General features: G+C 39.4%; 2 protein-coding genes across 5 annotated transcripts; one reads left to right on the top strand and one right to left on the bottom strand.

Moving 5' to 3' along the window:
- Positions 1-249: 249 nt before the first annotated feature.
- On the top strand, positions 250-13,378 carry cept1b (choline/ethanolamine phosphotransferase 1b). Of its 3 annotated transcripts, none has more exons than XM_012827669.3 (10): positions 250-357; positions 1,588-1,691; positions 1,880-2,336; positions 4,798-4,945; positions 5,077-5,218; positions 6,778-6,862; positions 7,177-7,308; positions 7,400-7,558; positions 7,688-7,813; positions 9,919-13,378. In XM_012827669.3, exons 3-10 carry the CDS (start codon positions 1,959-1,961, stop codon positions 10,033-10,035), a joined length of 1,287 nt encoding a protein of 428 aa, XP_012683123.2. In that variant the 5' UTR covers positions 250-357; positions 1,588-1,691; positions 1,880-1,958; the 3' UTR covers positions 10,036-13,378. The 3 variants fall into 3 exon arrangements, with proteins under 3 accessions (XP_012683123.2, XP_012683109.2, XP_012683117.2); XM_012827655.2 differs by having other exon boundaries at positions 302-543; XM_012827663.2 differs by lacking the exon at positions 6,778-6,862 and adding an exon at positions 6,252-6,336 and having other exon boundaries at positions 302-543.
- Positions 13,369-16,742, bottom strand: LOC105900072 (synaptonemal complex protein 3-like). 2 transcript variants are annotated; one of them, XM_031567303.2, is made up of 9 exons: positions 15,873-16,742; positions 15,421-15,516; positions 15,167-15,227; positions 15,036-15,070; positions 14,768-14,885; positions 14,522-14,621; positions 14,351-14,449; positions 14,100-14,204; positions 13,369-13,744 (listed from the first exon to the last, which is right to left on the bottom strand). In XM_031567303.2, exons 2-9 carry the CDS (start codon positions 15,452-15,454, stop codon positions 13,691-13,693), a joined length of 606 nt encoding a protein of 201 aa, XP_031423163.1. In that variant the 5' UTR covers positions 15,455-15,516; positions 15,873-16,742; the 3' UTR covers positions 13,369-13,690. The 2 variants fall into 2 exon arrangements, with proteins under 2 accessions (XP_031423163.1, XP_031423162.1); XM_031567302.2 differs by lacking the exon at positions 15,873-16,742 and having other exon boundaries at positions 15,421-15,770.
- Positions 16,743-16,918: the final 176 nt, after the last annotated feature.

Genomic DNA, 16,918 nt, shown 5'->3' with positions numbered 1-16,918 from the left:
TTAACGTCATCTAAAGGCTGGACTGTTTTGGTGTCCCTATTATGTTTATGTTTATCATTATTGTTTGTGTGTCTATATAATGCTGATGTATAGTCTGCGGCATAATTTAAATAAACATTGATTGGATCTGTGTAATTTCTGTAAAACTAATTATTCATTCGACTATCTACGTGTACAGCTGACATGTCCAAAGAAATGAGTTTTTGCAACATCGAGACGCAGCCTCAATTGTGAATACTCTCACGTCAGAAAATCGACTAAAATGTGCGCATACATGATGCCCTTAAATCAAAGCCGAATACCATCGCCCTCAGGTCTTCAACTGCGACGGAAGTGACCGGTGTTCTTCGAACGAAGGTAGCGACTGCTATGCGATGTGGATGTGTTGTTGATCCTAACCTTGGTGTATGATTTGGGCTTTTCCATCTGCCCAAGTCCTAAAACAACCCTGTGGAGTACACCTGATCGAGGACTTACCCGTTACTCCTTTGCGTGCTTCGATTGTCGGGTCATTTTGGAGTGCACTTCTGTATATTTTGTCAGGTCAGTGACAGTAGGACTCTGGTGTCATGTGCCGGGGAAGGACTCAGTTGCCGTAGATTGAGCTAGCAAAGCTAACTTGCCAAGTGTGAAGGGATTATAAATATTGAGCATGTCAGATACGTGCCTGAAACACAAACGTTCCGTGACTGAAGAATAGATTCATTTTCAATGCAGTGTTAGGGTGGAGGAGGGAGCAAGCTGGCAGTTTCAAGGGTTTCACTGTGGTATAGCTAATTTGCTAGGTAGGTTAGCTAGCCATGGCTAATTTGCGTGTTAGTTAGCCTGTACAATATTTACGTTATATAAACACTGTACCTATACGGATACTTATACCTAGGTATCCTTGTAAGCAAGCTAGCCAATGCGTTGTTGTGGGGGAATGGTCTCTATAACTGTCTTTGTATAGTGTAACAGAAGCAAATGAGCTGTGGTTCAGGATAGCACTGACCATACGGTTCTCATTTTATATTGTGTGTTTGTCAAATAATGATCAACAGCTGCTTCTTGTTCGGAGTGTTAGTATTGGCTAGTTAGCCAAATAATGCGTATCTTTCTGGTAACCTAGGTAGCAGTAACATTGACCTGCCGACGGTTTGTTTGTATGGCATATGCTAGCTCCCTTAGTCATGGTTTGTTTTTGGTGTTTTCCAACAATTGTGTTGTAGACAACCCAATTTGATGGCCTTGAATCTTTAGTCCCTGACATGAATAGCCAATATCATACCAATTACCATAGAATATGAATCTTATTTCAGGAGGTTAAGCCATAGTCACCAGATTGAGAACTTGCTTTAAATGTATACATGTTCATGTTTTGCTAAATTGGCCCCTGTCAGATGTAACCTGGAACAGTTAGTATAAACTGGGCTGTTGTCAGAACAAGCCAGTGATTTCAACCCATGCCATCTGAGTCACCATACTTCAGTGTTCACCTCCAGTTATCTCAACCATGGTATACAATATGCCCATATTTGTTAACACTGGAGAAATGCTTGTCTACAGATCACAATAGATACAACTGCTTGGTCATCTTTGTGTCTACAGGAGGTAGGTGGTGATTACCTCGGTGAAGATCCATCCAGGCCTTCTTGGTTGCGTGATTGTAGAGGTCTGGCACAGAGTTGTGTAACTCAGAAGTGGGAGAACAGGTAAAGTTCTGTGGTGATCCTGGTTCAAAAATAATCAAGGCCATCTTTCTTAACAACACAGTTTACCTAGCTGTCAAAGGAACGTGTGAACTGTCAGGAAGATGAACATCTCCTACGTACACGTTGTAATTCTTAATATCTTGTGCCCATATCATGCTCACACACCACCCCTCAACTCTTTGCTCCAGGTGGTGTCGGGCCCCATTGTGGATCCCCAACTGGAGCATCGGGAGGTGGCAGGCTCAGGCAGAGCAGCATAGCAGGGCCATGAGTGGGCAGGCGGGGGCCGGGGCTGGGATGCGGGGTCGTCGCGGGCGGGAGCGTGATCGGGAGCTGTCGTCGCTGCAGCAGCATCAGCATCAGGGCATGGACGCCTCATGCTGGCTGGCTCCCAGCGCCCTGCGTCGGCTGGTGGAGCTGCCGTCCCCGCCGCTCTCCCGCCACCAGCTGAAGCGGCTGGAGGAGCACCGCTACAGCAGCTCCGGCCGCTCCCTGCTGGAGCCCATCATGCAGCGCTACTGGGAGTGGCTGGTGTGCTGCATGCCTGCCTGGATCGCGCCCAACCTCATCACCATCGTGGGCCTGGCCACCAACGTCTTCACCACTCTGGTGCTAGTGTATTACTGCCCCACTGCCACCGAACAGGTATGCCAGTCAACATGTAATTAAGTTCTTTATTGTACAACTTTTAAGACCGTTGCCTCTTAATGGTCTTACATGGCACATTATTATGAAGAGTAATTTGTCAAGGTCGTCAAGGGTTCTTAGTTGAAAGGAACCCCTATCACGCTGGAGGAACCCTATTTTGTGAACTGAGAGTGTTTGAACTGAAACTGAATGTTGTTGTTTTTGTTTTAATGAGTACTGTGAGTGTCATCTATGCATGTTTTCAGTTCATTAGTATATGTTTCACAATGTGCTATAAACATAGGTATAACATTAGAGTATTGCTGTAAAGGAAACTAGTATTACTAGCAGTAGCTAGGCTTTCTATTTCACACTAGAAGTTACACAGAAAGTCAGCTCTGGTGTGTGCTAGCAAGTTGGTTTGGCATAAAACAACATTTCATTTCAACAGGTCTATGGCTATCGAAAAACCTAACCTTCCTCATATTGACATAATGCTAATTGTATTGATTGTATGGGATTATTCAACAGTTCTGTGCTATACCAAAATCATGCTGTTCATTAAAATCTCCTGTTGTGCTCACTGTGATACATTAGATAGCATTAGACTTGCCTTGAAAAACTGAGGGTGGATGCATATGTGTGTGATTATCCCTTTTTGCAGTATTGCTGTGAAGTATGATGGGTGTTTGCCTTGTTTAGTATTTAGAAAGCTAGCAGTTAGAACTTCAGCTTGCTCCTAAACTCCTTGATGTGTTTGTGCAAACTGAAATGTATGTATTTTTTCCTCCACAAATTGGTGTGGTTACCATTTGTATCTGCTACTTTGTTTACTCTGCTGTGGAGGGGGTAGAGCCCCCGAAATACCTCAGGCTTTCTTTTCTGGACACATACCCTCGTGGTCCCTCCTCTCATGTTGCAAACACAGTCTACATCTGATACTGTAGGCCCAGCACGAGCTTGCCCTATCACGTAATACACAACACAGTGGAGAACACTGAAACATGGCAAGTCATAGCACATCTGATGCATTGAGCATGCAGGCTTTCTGTGATTTAAGAAAACCTAAAGTTTCATTTTTTAACAAGCAAACAACAACAGTAAAGATTTGTGACATCATTAGTGAAATCATTTGTAGGGACCACAAGGTTGAGAAAACTATGTGGAACTGCAGTTAATCTGCAAGTGATCAGGACATTATGTTCTGCATTGTTTGTAGGCTCCGAGGTCCTGCGCTAATGGTTCTTATAAAGTCTTTGCCAGGGAGGAATGGAGTCAGTTTTGCCAAGCTGGTAGGAGGTTTAACCTTAAGAAGGTTTCACCTCCTCCATAGGTGTTCTACAAGTTTTGCCTACGATATCAAATGAGGTCTACGGATCCAGCCAAGCTAGAATGAAGCCTTGCAACATCTACTTGTATCTCTTGTTTTTCCTCTAAAAATAACCCCCTCTCCATGGTCTATGCCCCTCACATTTCCTCTGTAGGACAAAGGTTGAGGTAACCGAGGCACCCAAGTGGAGTGCAAAGCAAAAGTTCTCTAGTTTCCAGGAATGCAGTACTGGCTGCTCTGCAGCTCTTAAGTCTGCAGAGATTAAGCCTTATGCAACATGGAGTATTTGTGCTAACCTAGGTTGTTTCCTGTCTGCAGTTAAACCTGAGCACATTGCTTGTTGATTGTTTTAATTATTTAACTAGATGTTCTACAGGGAGTTAAAGATCAGAGACTAATTGTTAGTGGGTTTGAAACAGGCAAATTTGGGATATGGAAATTAGATAAGATTAAATAAAGACCACTATTGGTAAAAAGTATGCCAGTTTCAAACTGTGAGCTTTAGGGAAGGCAGTCCCCTAGTTTTATAGGGCAAAGTTTATCTGTAAGTAGAGTTGTTAAAATTAACTTCTCTCATATCAAGAATCTGATCCGTGACTGATAAATCATGTAGTAGCTTGTTTTTCTGTGTTTGTACTTTCAAGGCTTTTCCCAAGAAAAGCCCTGTTTGGGTTCAGTATGTACTGGAAATGCTAGTAAACATAGTAAATATCCTTTTTTTCTGTTGCTCTGTGGACTTGATGTAATAGCAGATTAAATATCTTGGCTTGCTTCTCTGGTTGCTCAGTAACTTGCTCTCGTAAATAGGGAGGCACACGTTTCATATTTGTGTAGCAGTTTTGAATTGCTTGCACAAAAGGGCTTCATTCCTTGCCAAAACAGATGTCAACCATTAGTTATGTTAAGAAATATGGTTAACATTGTCAATGAAAGCCTTTTCATTGCTCAATGTCTAATGGTTTATAATTGTTTTGAGTAGTTAACATGCTTTGTTGGAAAGCAAATAAAATGTTATTCAATTTGTATCTTTTCATTTGTATTAATCAATTATTAATGAATTGTGTGTAACTGTAACACAGAAATCTATTTACAGCTGCCGTATCGGTTCCCAGCACGGCATGCTTACTGATGTTTCCCATTTTCCTTCAGGCACCACTGTGGGCATATCTGCTCTGTGCTGTGGGCTTGTTTGTTTACCAGTCACTGGATGCCATTGATGGAAAGCAGGCCAGGCGCACTAACAGCAGTTCACCACTGGGAGAGCTCTTCGATCATGGCTGTGACTCCCTGTCCACAGGTACTGCTGGATACTGTCCACTGTTGCTCTAGTCATTTGGATCCTATAGGTGTATATGTAGCCTATGTAAGTCTTCTGTAGGTCATTGATGGTGGACACAACGCCATCAAACTCTCTCTCCTCTCTTCCAGTGTTTGTGGTCCTGGGCACCAGTATTGCCGTGCAGCTGGGCACTAACCCAGACTGGATGTTCTTCTGCTGCTTCGCGGGCATGTTCATGTTTTACTGTGCCCACTGGCAAACCTATGTCTCCGGTACCCTGCGCTTTGGCATGTGAGTGTGAACAGTGGGGGAACTGAGGGACAGTTCTTAGGGAAATAGTACTGTAACTTCAATGAAACACATAACTACTGTATTTTCCCGGCTATTAACCAAACTGTATATAAACCGCATTACAGGTTTTTATGTCATTTTATAAAACAAACACGCGCATTGGCCGCACCTGTGTATTAACTGCAGTTTATTGAACGTTACATCATGCCATGTAGTTGTGGTTGGGGCGCTACTAGACATTTTAAAGTTGTATGATGTAGGGATGGACACCTACCTAGCTAAGGATTCTTATAAATAACCTTCAACGGTTTACATGCATTCATTTGCATTAATTGATAGCTAGTTATCTAGCTGATGTTGTAGTCTCCTCAATTTTACTTATAGAATTATAATAGGAAAAGGTAGAAACCCTCCGGCTGCCTGTGCAGCTTCATATAAATGTTCACACATATTAACACGAGTTTATCACACGCTAGCAGCTGCCAACTATTAAGATGGTTCTCTAAGCTAGAGATAGCTAGGATAGTTCATAGACAGGCAGACTGGCATGAGGCCATCTCTCACCACTTGCGGAGGTTCACGCTCCATTGCAGTCTGGTAATAATACACGACACAACACCTTACTTTATTCTTATGGAAAACTGAGTGTGAATGAAAATGTATTATCTATCTGATGTTATTTTTCGTATTTGAAAGAGGGGGAGAGAGAGACCCATTCTGCATTCACGCTTTAACTGGCAGAGTTAAAATAGGTGTTGTGTAATAACCTACCTTTTATGGAGACAGAAATTAAGGGTTGCACCATCTCAAAACACTGGATTCTTCAGGAGTTGGAGGGAATGTGTGTTGGTTCGGTGTAAGGCATTGCATCTCATGTCAAGAAACAAAACGCTTAGCAAACTGTCGATGAGATCTTCATTCTCTATTATTAGAGTTGGATTTAATTACTTACTTTCTACTCCCACTCACCCGTTCATAAGGTGTTTGGGGAAAGTATGCTGCTCTGATTCAGTCTTTTTCATGCACTGGCCAGATTTGATGTAACAGAGGCACAGATCTGTCTAGCCATTTTGCAGATGTTCACAGCCATTGTTGGTCCCAGGTTTTGGAATATCACGGTAACAATTCAGCGCCTTTGTGATGCCATTTCCCCCCCTTTGGGCTGCTTAACATGTAGTAGCAGGCAAATCAGCCAATTCTGTCCAACACAGACTTTTGCTCTTCATGGCAAAAAAGCATATTTCTCAGAAATCAGTGAATTAATAAAAAATGTAACCTATTCTCTGTGATCACAGCCAGCACAGCGCTTAAGTTCTGATATTGGATTTATTAGTCTTAAATGTGTATTTGAAGATCATAAAATTTTGCTGGCTGGTGTTTTGATTGGAGTGGTTGGGTGAAGTGCTGGAAAGGAAAGCCTGGTCTAATGAGGTAGCGTTACAGATTGGAACTCCAGTCTGTGCTGGACAAGAGTACTGGGCAGCTGTGTGCTTGTGGACAGAGTTAATTACTGTTCTAACCCATGCTCTCAATCCCTCTGCTCTTTGTACCCTGCTCAGCATTGATGTGACTGAAGTGCAAATCTTCATTATTGTCATGTATGTGCTGGCTGCCATTGGAGGATCCGCTTTTTGGCAGTCTCCGGTAATTCTGTGCTCTTCTCACTAACGCTGACATGTTCTGAGAAAATGAGTGTTATGATTTCTTTTTTTAGTAAGCCGTCTTGGATTGCTGATTTAGCCAATTAGAGATGCCATGCTAATGATACAATTTAACTTTTATTGCTTGTAGTGAGCCAAATTATTTCTACATTGTTTGCGAATAACAATGTTGCTTGATTTTTCTTTCCTCTTGAAGCTAAACTTGTTAAATAATTGAACTTCACAAATGTCCATTCAGCATGTCTCTGTGATGCCAATTGATGCATTACTGATCCCATATTTCGTTCCCTTTCACAGATTCCTATAATTAACATTCAAATGAAAATAGTTCCTGCCATATGTACATTCGCAGGAGTTATCTTTTCCTGTACTAATTACTTCCGGGTTATATTTACTGGAGGTGTGGGCAAAAATGGATCCACAATAGCAGTAAGTAGTTCCTCATATTGTTGTATTCATTCATATCTTGGATTTTTACCTGCAGTGTGGCCACAAGTTTCTAATTTTTCATTTGTTTTAGGGAACAAGTGTCCTCTCTCCTGTCCTTCACATAGGTTCTGTTATAATCTTGGCTATGATGATCTATAAAAAATCTGCTATTCAGCTCTTTGAAAAACACCCATGTCTTTATATATTGGCATTTGGCTTTGTGTCTGCCAAGATCACTAACAAATTAGTGGTAAGTTTACCTCCTTATATATTTAAGAACATTTGTTATGAATTAAAACTGCTAAATTGACATTCTTTTCATCTGTCTCAATAAGTGTTTAACCCATAAGCCAACTCTCTTTTTTTCATTCTGTGGTAGGTTGCACATATGACAAAAAGTGAAATGCACCTTCATGATGTAGCATTTCTTGGTCCTGGGCTGCTATTCCTAGACCAGTATTTCAACAGTTTTATTGATGAATACCTGGTGCTGTGGATCGCCCTGGTAAGTTAGTCACTCCTGTCAGCAAATCTTTTGAGACACATTCAAAGTTTCAATGAATATCACCCTATCCCATATGACCTAATGATAGCGTTGTGTGTCAAATGTATATCTTTAAGGATCCATAAGGAACCACTCACAGTAGTCACAATAGGCTCTTTCAAACCAAAGGAATTTTCCATATTGTAGGAGCTCTATGTGGCTCCATAAATTTGAGTTATTTTTTCCAGAATATGGCACTTTCCCAAAAAACAACATTTTAGTTTTTGCATATGGATTTTGGATTATTATCTGTCTATTACCATCATTTTCAGTATTCATATGTAGCCATTGCTGTAATTACGACAATTCACAATCCCTGTTGGTGTGAAAGAGCCTGTTCATTTCCTCATATTAAAGATGTTAATTGGTTTGTATCTTATTAGTAGCAATACAGTGCCCTCCACAATTATTGGCACCCCTAGTGAATATGAGCAAAACAGGCTATAAAAAAATGTCTTTGCTGTTTATCCTCTTGGTCTTTCACTCAAAATATTCACAAAACTCTTACCTTTTCATTGAAGTAAAACTATTGAAAGAAAAAAAAAAAACTGTTAAATAAATTAAATAAATATTTTTCCCCAAAACATGTGTGCCACAATTATTGGCACCCCTTAATTAAATGTTTTGTGCAGCCTCCCTTTGCCAAGATAACAGCTCTGAGTCTTCTCCTATAATGCGTGATGAGGTTGGTGAACACATGGCACGGGATCTGAGACCATTCCTTCATGAAGTATCTCTCCAGATCCTTCAGATTCTGAGGTCAACGTTTGTAGACTCGGCTTCAGCTCATCCCACAGATTTTCTATGGGGTTTAGGTCGGGGGACTGTGATGGCCATGGCAAAACCTTTATTCTGCGGTCGGTGAACCATTTTCGTGTTGATTTTGAGGTGTGCTTCGGATCATTGACCTGCTGGAAGGTCCAACCACGGCTCATTTTAAGCTTACTGGAGGGGGCTGTTAGGTTTTCATTTAATATCTGCTGGTATTTGATGGAGTCCATGATACCATGTATCCTAATAAGATGTCCAGGGCCTTTGGAAGAAAAACAGCCCCACAACATCAAAGATCCGCCACCATACTTCACATTGGGTATGGGGGTCTTTTCTGTATGGCTATCTTTCTGTCTACGCTAAACCCACCTCTGATGTTTGTTGCCAAAAAGCTTTATTTTGGTCTCATCTGACCATATAACTCGGCCCCATTGAAAGTCTGACTTACATTTGGCAAACTGTAGGCGCTTTAGTTTGTAGTTGATTGACAGCAGAGGCTTTTTTCTGGCAACCCTCCAAAACAACTTGTGGTGGTGTCTGATGGTAGTTTTGGAGACTTTCTGACCCCAAGACTCAACTCACCTCTACAATTCTCCAGCTGTGATCCTTGGAGATTCTTTTTCCAGTCGTACCATCCTCCTCACGGTGCGTGGGGTCAATGTACACACACGTCCTCTTCCAGGCTGATTCTTAACATCTCCTGTCGCTTTAAACTTCTTAATTATTTCCATGATAGTGGAAATGGGTTTTTTCAACTCTTTAGAGATTTTCTTGTGTCCATTTCTTGATTTGTGCAGCTCCACAACTTTCAGTCGCACATCTTCACTGTGTTCTTGGGTCTTTCCCATAGTGATGAATGACTAATGGAATTTGGCCTGTGTCACCTCATATTTGTACGCCAGTGGAACAGGAAGTCATGGTCGACCTCTTAAGAGTTCCTTATCAAACAGGTGAACTTAAAAATGGAAAACATGACTGGAAATATACTTTAGTTAGATTTTAATTATAATATTTTTCTAGGGGTGCCAATAATTGTGGCACACATGTTTTGGGGAAAAATATTTATTTAAGGTCAACTGTTTTTTATAATTTTACTTCAATGAAAAGGTAAGATTTTTGTGAATATTTTGAGTGAAAGACCAAGAGGATAAACAGCAAAGACATATTTTTTTATAGCCTGTTTTGCTCATATTCACTAGGGGTGCCAATAATTGTGGAGGGCACTGTAGTTTGGCCATCTTAATGTATTCCTTTTATGTTATGGAAAAAAACGGTGCATTCTTCTACATTGGCAGATTCTCTCCTTCTTCGATCTGGTGCGTTACTGTGTCAGTGTTTGCAATCAGATTGCCTCCCACCTTCACATCTTTGTCTTCAAAATCAAGCCACTGACCACTGCACCTATTCAGTGACAACTCCACTGCCAGCTATATGATGACTTCGCTTGTTTGTAGTACTCGGTTTCCCTTTTTTTTGTCCAGGACAGGGTAGAGTAGGCACTTCTAATGCAAATGAATGATGAGGACTTTCCCAGGAGGAATTTGTTAGATGTATAATTTATTTCTTCTATCACTGTTATGTGCAACCTGTGTTACTGATTTGTTTCATTTTCTCACCCGTACCACAAAACACAATGGTATCTTAAAATATATCATTAAAATGAGATTCAATTGCTCTTTAGATTTACTTCTGTGGGACAGAATGAAGTTATAGAACAACGGAACAGTGTTCATTTATAGGAAGGAACTGGCTGAAAAATAGGTGCTATTTTATTCAATTCTAACCATTATCTGCTTGCAATCATCCAGGCTTTAGCAGCTGATAAAAATACAGGTTCCTTGGCCGTCTTACCTTTACTGAGGGTTTGAATTTTAAATAATACAATTAAGTAATATAATTACATCGGTATATCTATCAGTTTAACAACATCAAGAACGACGTCAAGAAATGTTACAATATACATACCACATTTACTGTTTTGATTTCCACATCATTAAGTCACATTATGAAAATATTAGTATAATATAGTGTTCACCGAAGGCAGACCTGCCTACACACTTCCAGATGTAATAGGCGTACATTTAGTTTAGAAAGCAAAATGTATTTCCCTTCTGGTGAACAACTTTCATCTGCCAGTTGTGATTCTGTACCTTTCAAACCAGGCAACATTTATTTCACTTGTGTTGTCACATGGGTTTGATAAGTATTATTTGGAAATTCGTTCAAAAAGCTGGTGTAGTGCACTTACGTGTTGTAGATAGGTCCTGTATGTAATTGTAATTTACAGGATATAAATGTAGTTTCTACAACAGTTACTGCATGCACTTCACAATTATTGCAGTGACATCTCTTTATCAGTCATCACAATTAAAATGTAGACATGAGATGTAAATATATCACAACTGTCCTTCCCAGCGTAACGTATTTGAGATGTTTAAGTGTATTGCATTCATTATTGTCAATTAGTGCTGCTCTGGACATGGTATTTGGTTATATTCCATTATACTTTAAGCAAAAAAAACAACAACTTTGTTTTGTTACCCCTTCTGCATCAAATGTGTCCCTTTTCTTATATTTATTGCTTTTTTTTTTTTTTTTTTTTAAACCTTTGCTTTGCGTGCCTGACTTTTATTTATGCTGCACTTCGGCTTTCTGCCTAAAAGACTGAATGGATTCTAAAGTTTAAATAAAGTGGCAGAGTGTCATTTAGCTTAATTTACACATTTATTTAAAAACAAAAATAATTTGGTTACTCTGTCATATATCAGCTTTGTTGATGGGAACATTTGTTTGTTTGTGCTTAGTTTTCTTGACAACAGTAGTAAAGACGAGCAGATGGTATGTGTGGAGATTCAAAAATATATATGCACTGATGTGTCCCAGCATGCAACTCTGTTCATCAAAAGCTTTTTTTTCACATTTGTTGTGTCTCTGATATTGCATGTTATTTGCATTATTACTTTTAAGTGCAAGCCCAACATTTGTTATTTGTTATCAAATATTTCACGAAATGTAAAACATGCTGCTTGTAGCATTCTCGTCCAATGTCCGACAAGAAAATAACCGCTTTGGCACATATTAGAATTATAAGTGGAAGGGAAGGTAAAGCTGTAGTAGCTGTGTCCTACATGCTGACCTCTTGTATTAATCACTGCATACGCACATTGCTTAGCCAGAAATATACTAACAAGTGCACCAGGGTCTTTTTCATGGCGTGGTTTTTCTCTTCTTGCTTTGAACCATAGAACCATATGTGCGATGTTATATTGGCAGGACTAATTATGATAAACTTATGTAATGGAAGTGAGAGGTCATGTCTGGCCACATTTCTTGCTGTTCTGTATTGTCGCTTTTAGCTCAGGGGTGCCATTCCAAGTACATGGTTTAGTGACAAATCTGGGTAAGTCAACTGAGAGTAAGTGGTAAACCTCCTTATACAGGAGCCCCATGGCTTAATTGTCCTAAGTAAAACAAAGCCACATGGCTCTTCTTTTAGGGGGTATACCACTTGGAGTTAACTTACCCAAGTTCGTCACTAAACCACGTACTTGGAATACCCCCCAAGTACTTCAACATGAGTAATGCTTATAGCTGTTGCCTTAAAAGTAGTTCTGAATTACCCTTAAATCTTGGGTTAACATTTTAAGTTCATACCTCTCTATCAAGCTTGTTATTCCTATGTCGGTACTGAGAATGAGGTTGATTTCTCCCCCACCCTTTTAGTTTGTTTCTAGATGGCCAAGCTCAGGTATACTCTAGGATGTTTAACCGTGTTTGCATGTACCCATAGACGAGAGGAACAAACATAAGACAATCTACCCATTACCTAACAATGCAGTTCTCCCTGTCCATTTGCAAATGCTGCTACCGGCCCTGTTGAATTCGTTTGTGAGCATACTTTTCTGCCTCATCCATGTAATGCCTATGATGTGTATCTTACTGGTGGAAGTATGAATGTTGGGTTGATCAAACTGATGGGGAAAATATGCCTGTTCCAGACCTGTACCCTGAATATCTTGGACGGGTCTATATGTTTAGGTCAATACTATCACAAGGTTGTACAGAACAGAAAACTTGGTGGGGTTTTCTTGTTGTTGTTTTTTGAGGAAAGTCAGTAGAATATGGCCATTGTACTGCAGTGGCATTAACCAGCTAAACCTTCTTTATAGAATTCCTCCATATGTGTTCTGCATGAAATGCTTGCCCATTCGTCTATTCAATTCTGTATGTTTATTTTGTTTTTTTAATTTAGTAAAATGTTTTCCTTTGTGGGTTTAAAGGTCAATTTTAATTAATTAACTAAATTATTAAATAATATCTGTTGGCACTGGCCACTACTGAATGGGCTAACATTTACGTCATAGTCGTAACATATTCTGTTTCTAGAGGCCAAATATTCTGGAAAGAAGTAAAGTTGTACATAAAAATGAGGCTGTTTGTTGAGTGGTTGAAATGGGTAGGCTGTTTCACATACATTATGGCCAGCTGTAGTGTCTTTAACTGAATCAAAATATGGCAACATCACAGAATGTTAAGGCGTTCTCGTAAAGCCTGTCAAAATTCTGGCAGGGCAATGATAACTTCTGTGTACAGCTTTTCCTTTTAAAAGAAATTACTTTACATTGTGTGCTGACTGTTTCTGGCAAACTATGGTAAGCTGACTTCTCTGTCTCTATTGGTTTGTAAGAGTTGCTGTTCTCTCATTTTGGAATAAAAAGCACCTGTAAAAAATAAAGATTGCTATATTTATGATAACACATGGTTTAATTTCATTTGTTCAGTAAACACACCACTCCGGCAGTATTTTTATAATGGAAAATGTCTCTGTCTGTTACTTATGCACTAAATACGAAGACAATAGATATTGTTTAACTTAAATATGATGTTGAAGATAAAAAAAAAGGCCACTCTGTTTTCACAGAGTAGATTTTAGCAATGTTGTGAGAAAACAAACTACGCAGACATCTTCTGAAATGCTCTTGACAATATTTTTCTCAAAGAAATAAATATCAAGATACTCAAAATACACAGCGTTCAATATGAAGGCAGAATAGCAACCCAAGGACATCACATCAGCATGGACTGCAAAGACTTGCGTACAGATGCCATCTCCTGGTGTTGCTGTTTTGTAACACAAATGGAAAATACATTAATTCCTACCCAAGTTATTTCTCTTTATTTATTTATGGTAAAGTCCTTGGTTCTAGTGAAAGCTTATAGTTGGCACAAAAGCCAATCAAATTGCAACCTTCCCTTCTGTGCTCCTGAATCAACATAGTGATCGGCTGAAATAGTGTAGGGCTCAATCCAAGCCACTTTGTTTCCCATTTACAGAGCTTGAACATCACGACCACCGAACAGACAGATAGAGGAATGCGAGGAGAATTGCACTGAATTCGACAAAATGTGCAATTGATTATGATCAAGGACTGCACCTTTAAGGTCGATGGTAAAAGTATGACATGCTGCTACTCACGTTGACCATGAGCATATTTTTCTGGAAGACGGACATCTCCTTGCGTAGATCATTCAGAAGGGTTCCCTGTTCCTCATCCTGCGTTTCCTCCATTTCCTGCAAGCTCTTACAACCCAAACACTAAAAGCTGACAACACTGACTGACCATGTTATCCGTTGTAAGAACATGTTATAGCCAGCATTTAGCCACACTATATTTACTAGGGGTGCACCGATAACAATATAAGTATCATAACCGTCATATTAATTACCTGTATATACAGTTCCAGAAGCTTTTTTAGTGTCTTCAGTCTCTGCCCCTGCGCTGCTCTCGTGTGCTGAAACATCTTCTGCTGATGGTGGAACATGTTCTGATGGAAACGAATACATAGTCAGATTTCTTTCCTCATATGGTTACAAAATGGTGAAAGCCACTATCTTACCGTAAATTTCTCATCTACTTCTTTGGACTTTTGCACATCAGTCTTCCACTGTTGAAACACAGCATTGAACTGGGAAGTGTAATCTTCGGTCAGTTGACTCCTGGAAGAGAGCAGACATTTTTTTTTACTTTACCACTACGTGTCAAGTGTATTTATAAAATACAATATCAAAATTGCTGCTGTGAAAGTCACCAGTTAAATCACCTGCTTTTTTAGATCTCACTTCAGGGCAAGCGACATGCTTACCTGTCTCTCTGCTGATTCTGCCACAACTGCGCCATCTTCTGGTTGCTGGTTTTTATCGATGAACTTGTGAATGCCTGAAGCTGTTTCTTCTTGGCCAGGAAGGTTTTATTTACATTAGCTGCGAAAATATAATGACATAACTTAGCAATTCTTGCCTATGAAAGACCATGAAACTAAACACGAGTGGTCAAGTGTAATGGTAACATGGTGTACGTTACATGACAGAGAGGACGTTTTTGTCAATGAACAAGCAAGTATTCTAATGCACCTCCAAATTGGTCGATCATTGTCCTGAAGTTCTCCCTGTGGGTGGCATTATATCAAGAAAGAATTATACAAAACACTGCATTGACTGGAATCAATTTGAATATTTGTTATACTTGCATCAGGACTCCTTACCCTGGCACGTCTTCATTTGACAATGCATGTGTTTTCCTTTTGCTTACTGTTGTGGTGTCATCTGGGTAATTAAAGAGGAAAATGTTACTTAACCCCCTAATGTTTAAACTACTTAACAGCTTTTTTTTTTGTTCGGGGGAACCTTAGAGCCAGTGTCCATCTACGAATGAAGAATTCTCTGATAGTGCACATATTGCGAATAAATTAGCCTCTAACTTAATGAATAACTTAGCTACTATTTAGGCTTAACTTACCATTTCCATCCAAATAAGATCTCTTCGAAGCCATGGCAGAACTTTGGTGTTACCTTATTCTTGGATCAAGTCAGTAGACCAAATATTCAAGGGTCCCTTATCAAAAGAGATATACCAAAGAGACTGAACATTTTACTGGTGAGAGGTGGAAAATTAACTTAAATGACTGATAGTTGGACGTATTAAAGTATATATTTTGTTGAAACAGTTGCCTATTTTGAAGTTACTAATATGCTTCCACTGTCAACCAGCAAGGTAAAAGAACACAACAACATTTGATAACAATCATAGTGATCGCAAACCAACTATGCTATCTAGCCTATCGCTACCAAGCTAACCTTAATAACGGATTGGCTGATGCTGGCGACATGCCAGCAAGTTAACAGCTTATTTAAAATGGATTTTGAATAAGAAAAGTAGCTTCTCTTCCACCTGACACAAGCTGCACTTACTTGTTCAATTAATTAGCACAGGTTTGTGGCACAATAGAAAGATATATTTGACGAGAAAATAAAGTTAACTTAATTTGACAGAATTGAAAAACCGTTTATGTTACAGAACTGAACGTTGGTGAAATATTTTCACCCCAACGATCTCTGCCTCGTGAATCTAAACTGCTTTTCTGTTTAGTTTTTGAACTAACACGTGACTTTACCCTCTTATTTGTTCTTATCTTGGGAAAGGAGAAATCTAACAGCGCATGATGTCTGCTCTACAATGGCATTAGCTAACCAATCACCATTCTTCAGCAAGCAAAATATTATGTAAATTCGCCATTTTATGGTTTGTCTTTGGAACTTCTACATGTTTTAAAATATTTTTGTTCCGAAAACCCAGAAATTCCAAGTCATATTCATTATGTTGTATATGCATTATTGAATATGAATTATTGCAACTGTTCAATCTTAAATGGGTAAATATTCAGCAATTATGTCATAGCCGTCAGTTAAATGATTTATTTTTATGATAGCGGAAGTTTTATATTAGGATAGACTACATGAGGGCAACTTGAGAAACCTCCTCACACTTCATTCAGGAACCAACACGCAGGCCCAATCTAGCAGGCAACTTTCCTCTTTCAAACGTAGTCATCATTCGTAACTTTTGCTTTTCATACAGGGGTTTTCATTCTGTTACGGTCTCAGTAACAGACGTGGACGTCACAAATGTAATGCACGTCTTGTACATTTTGTTTACATTATTTCTAAAGCTATTAAACCAACATGACAAACACTACTAATGCAAACGAGGTCATAATCTCCCTTGTGTTTAACTGATGAGGTCTCTAAAAGGAAAGAGCAAGGGATTATATCCAGACTGCCTCTAGCGACTTTTCTGTCTTTTTGGTTATTACTGTTTCTTTAACTACATTATTATGAAACATTTCTAACGCTTGCCTTGCATGGACACAGACATTGTGGCTTTAAGTAGCCGACTACGCTGTTGTGATTATCCGGGCACTTTTACGACAAAAAAAAAAAACAGGAAGTAGGCTACA

Source organism: Clupea harengus, chromosome 5, assembly GCF_900700415.2.
Source record: "Clupea harengus chromosome 5, Ch_v2.0.2, whole genome shotgun sequence".
In the NCBI taxonomy this organism is placed as follows: domain Eukaryota; kingdom Metazoa; phylum Chordata; class Actinopteri; order Clupeiformes; family Clupeidae; genus Clupea; species Clupea harengus.
This window is presented reverse-complemented; position numbering and strand designations above follow the sequence as displayed.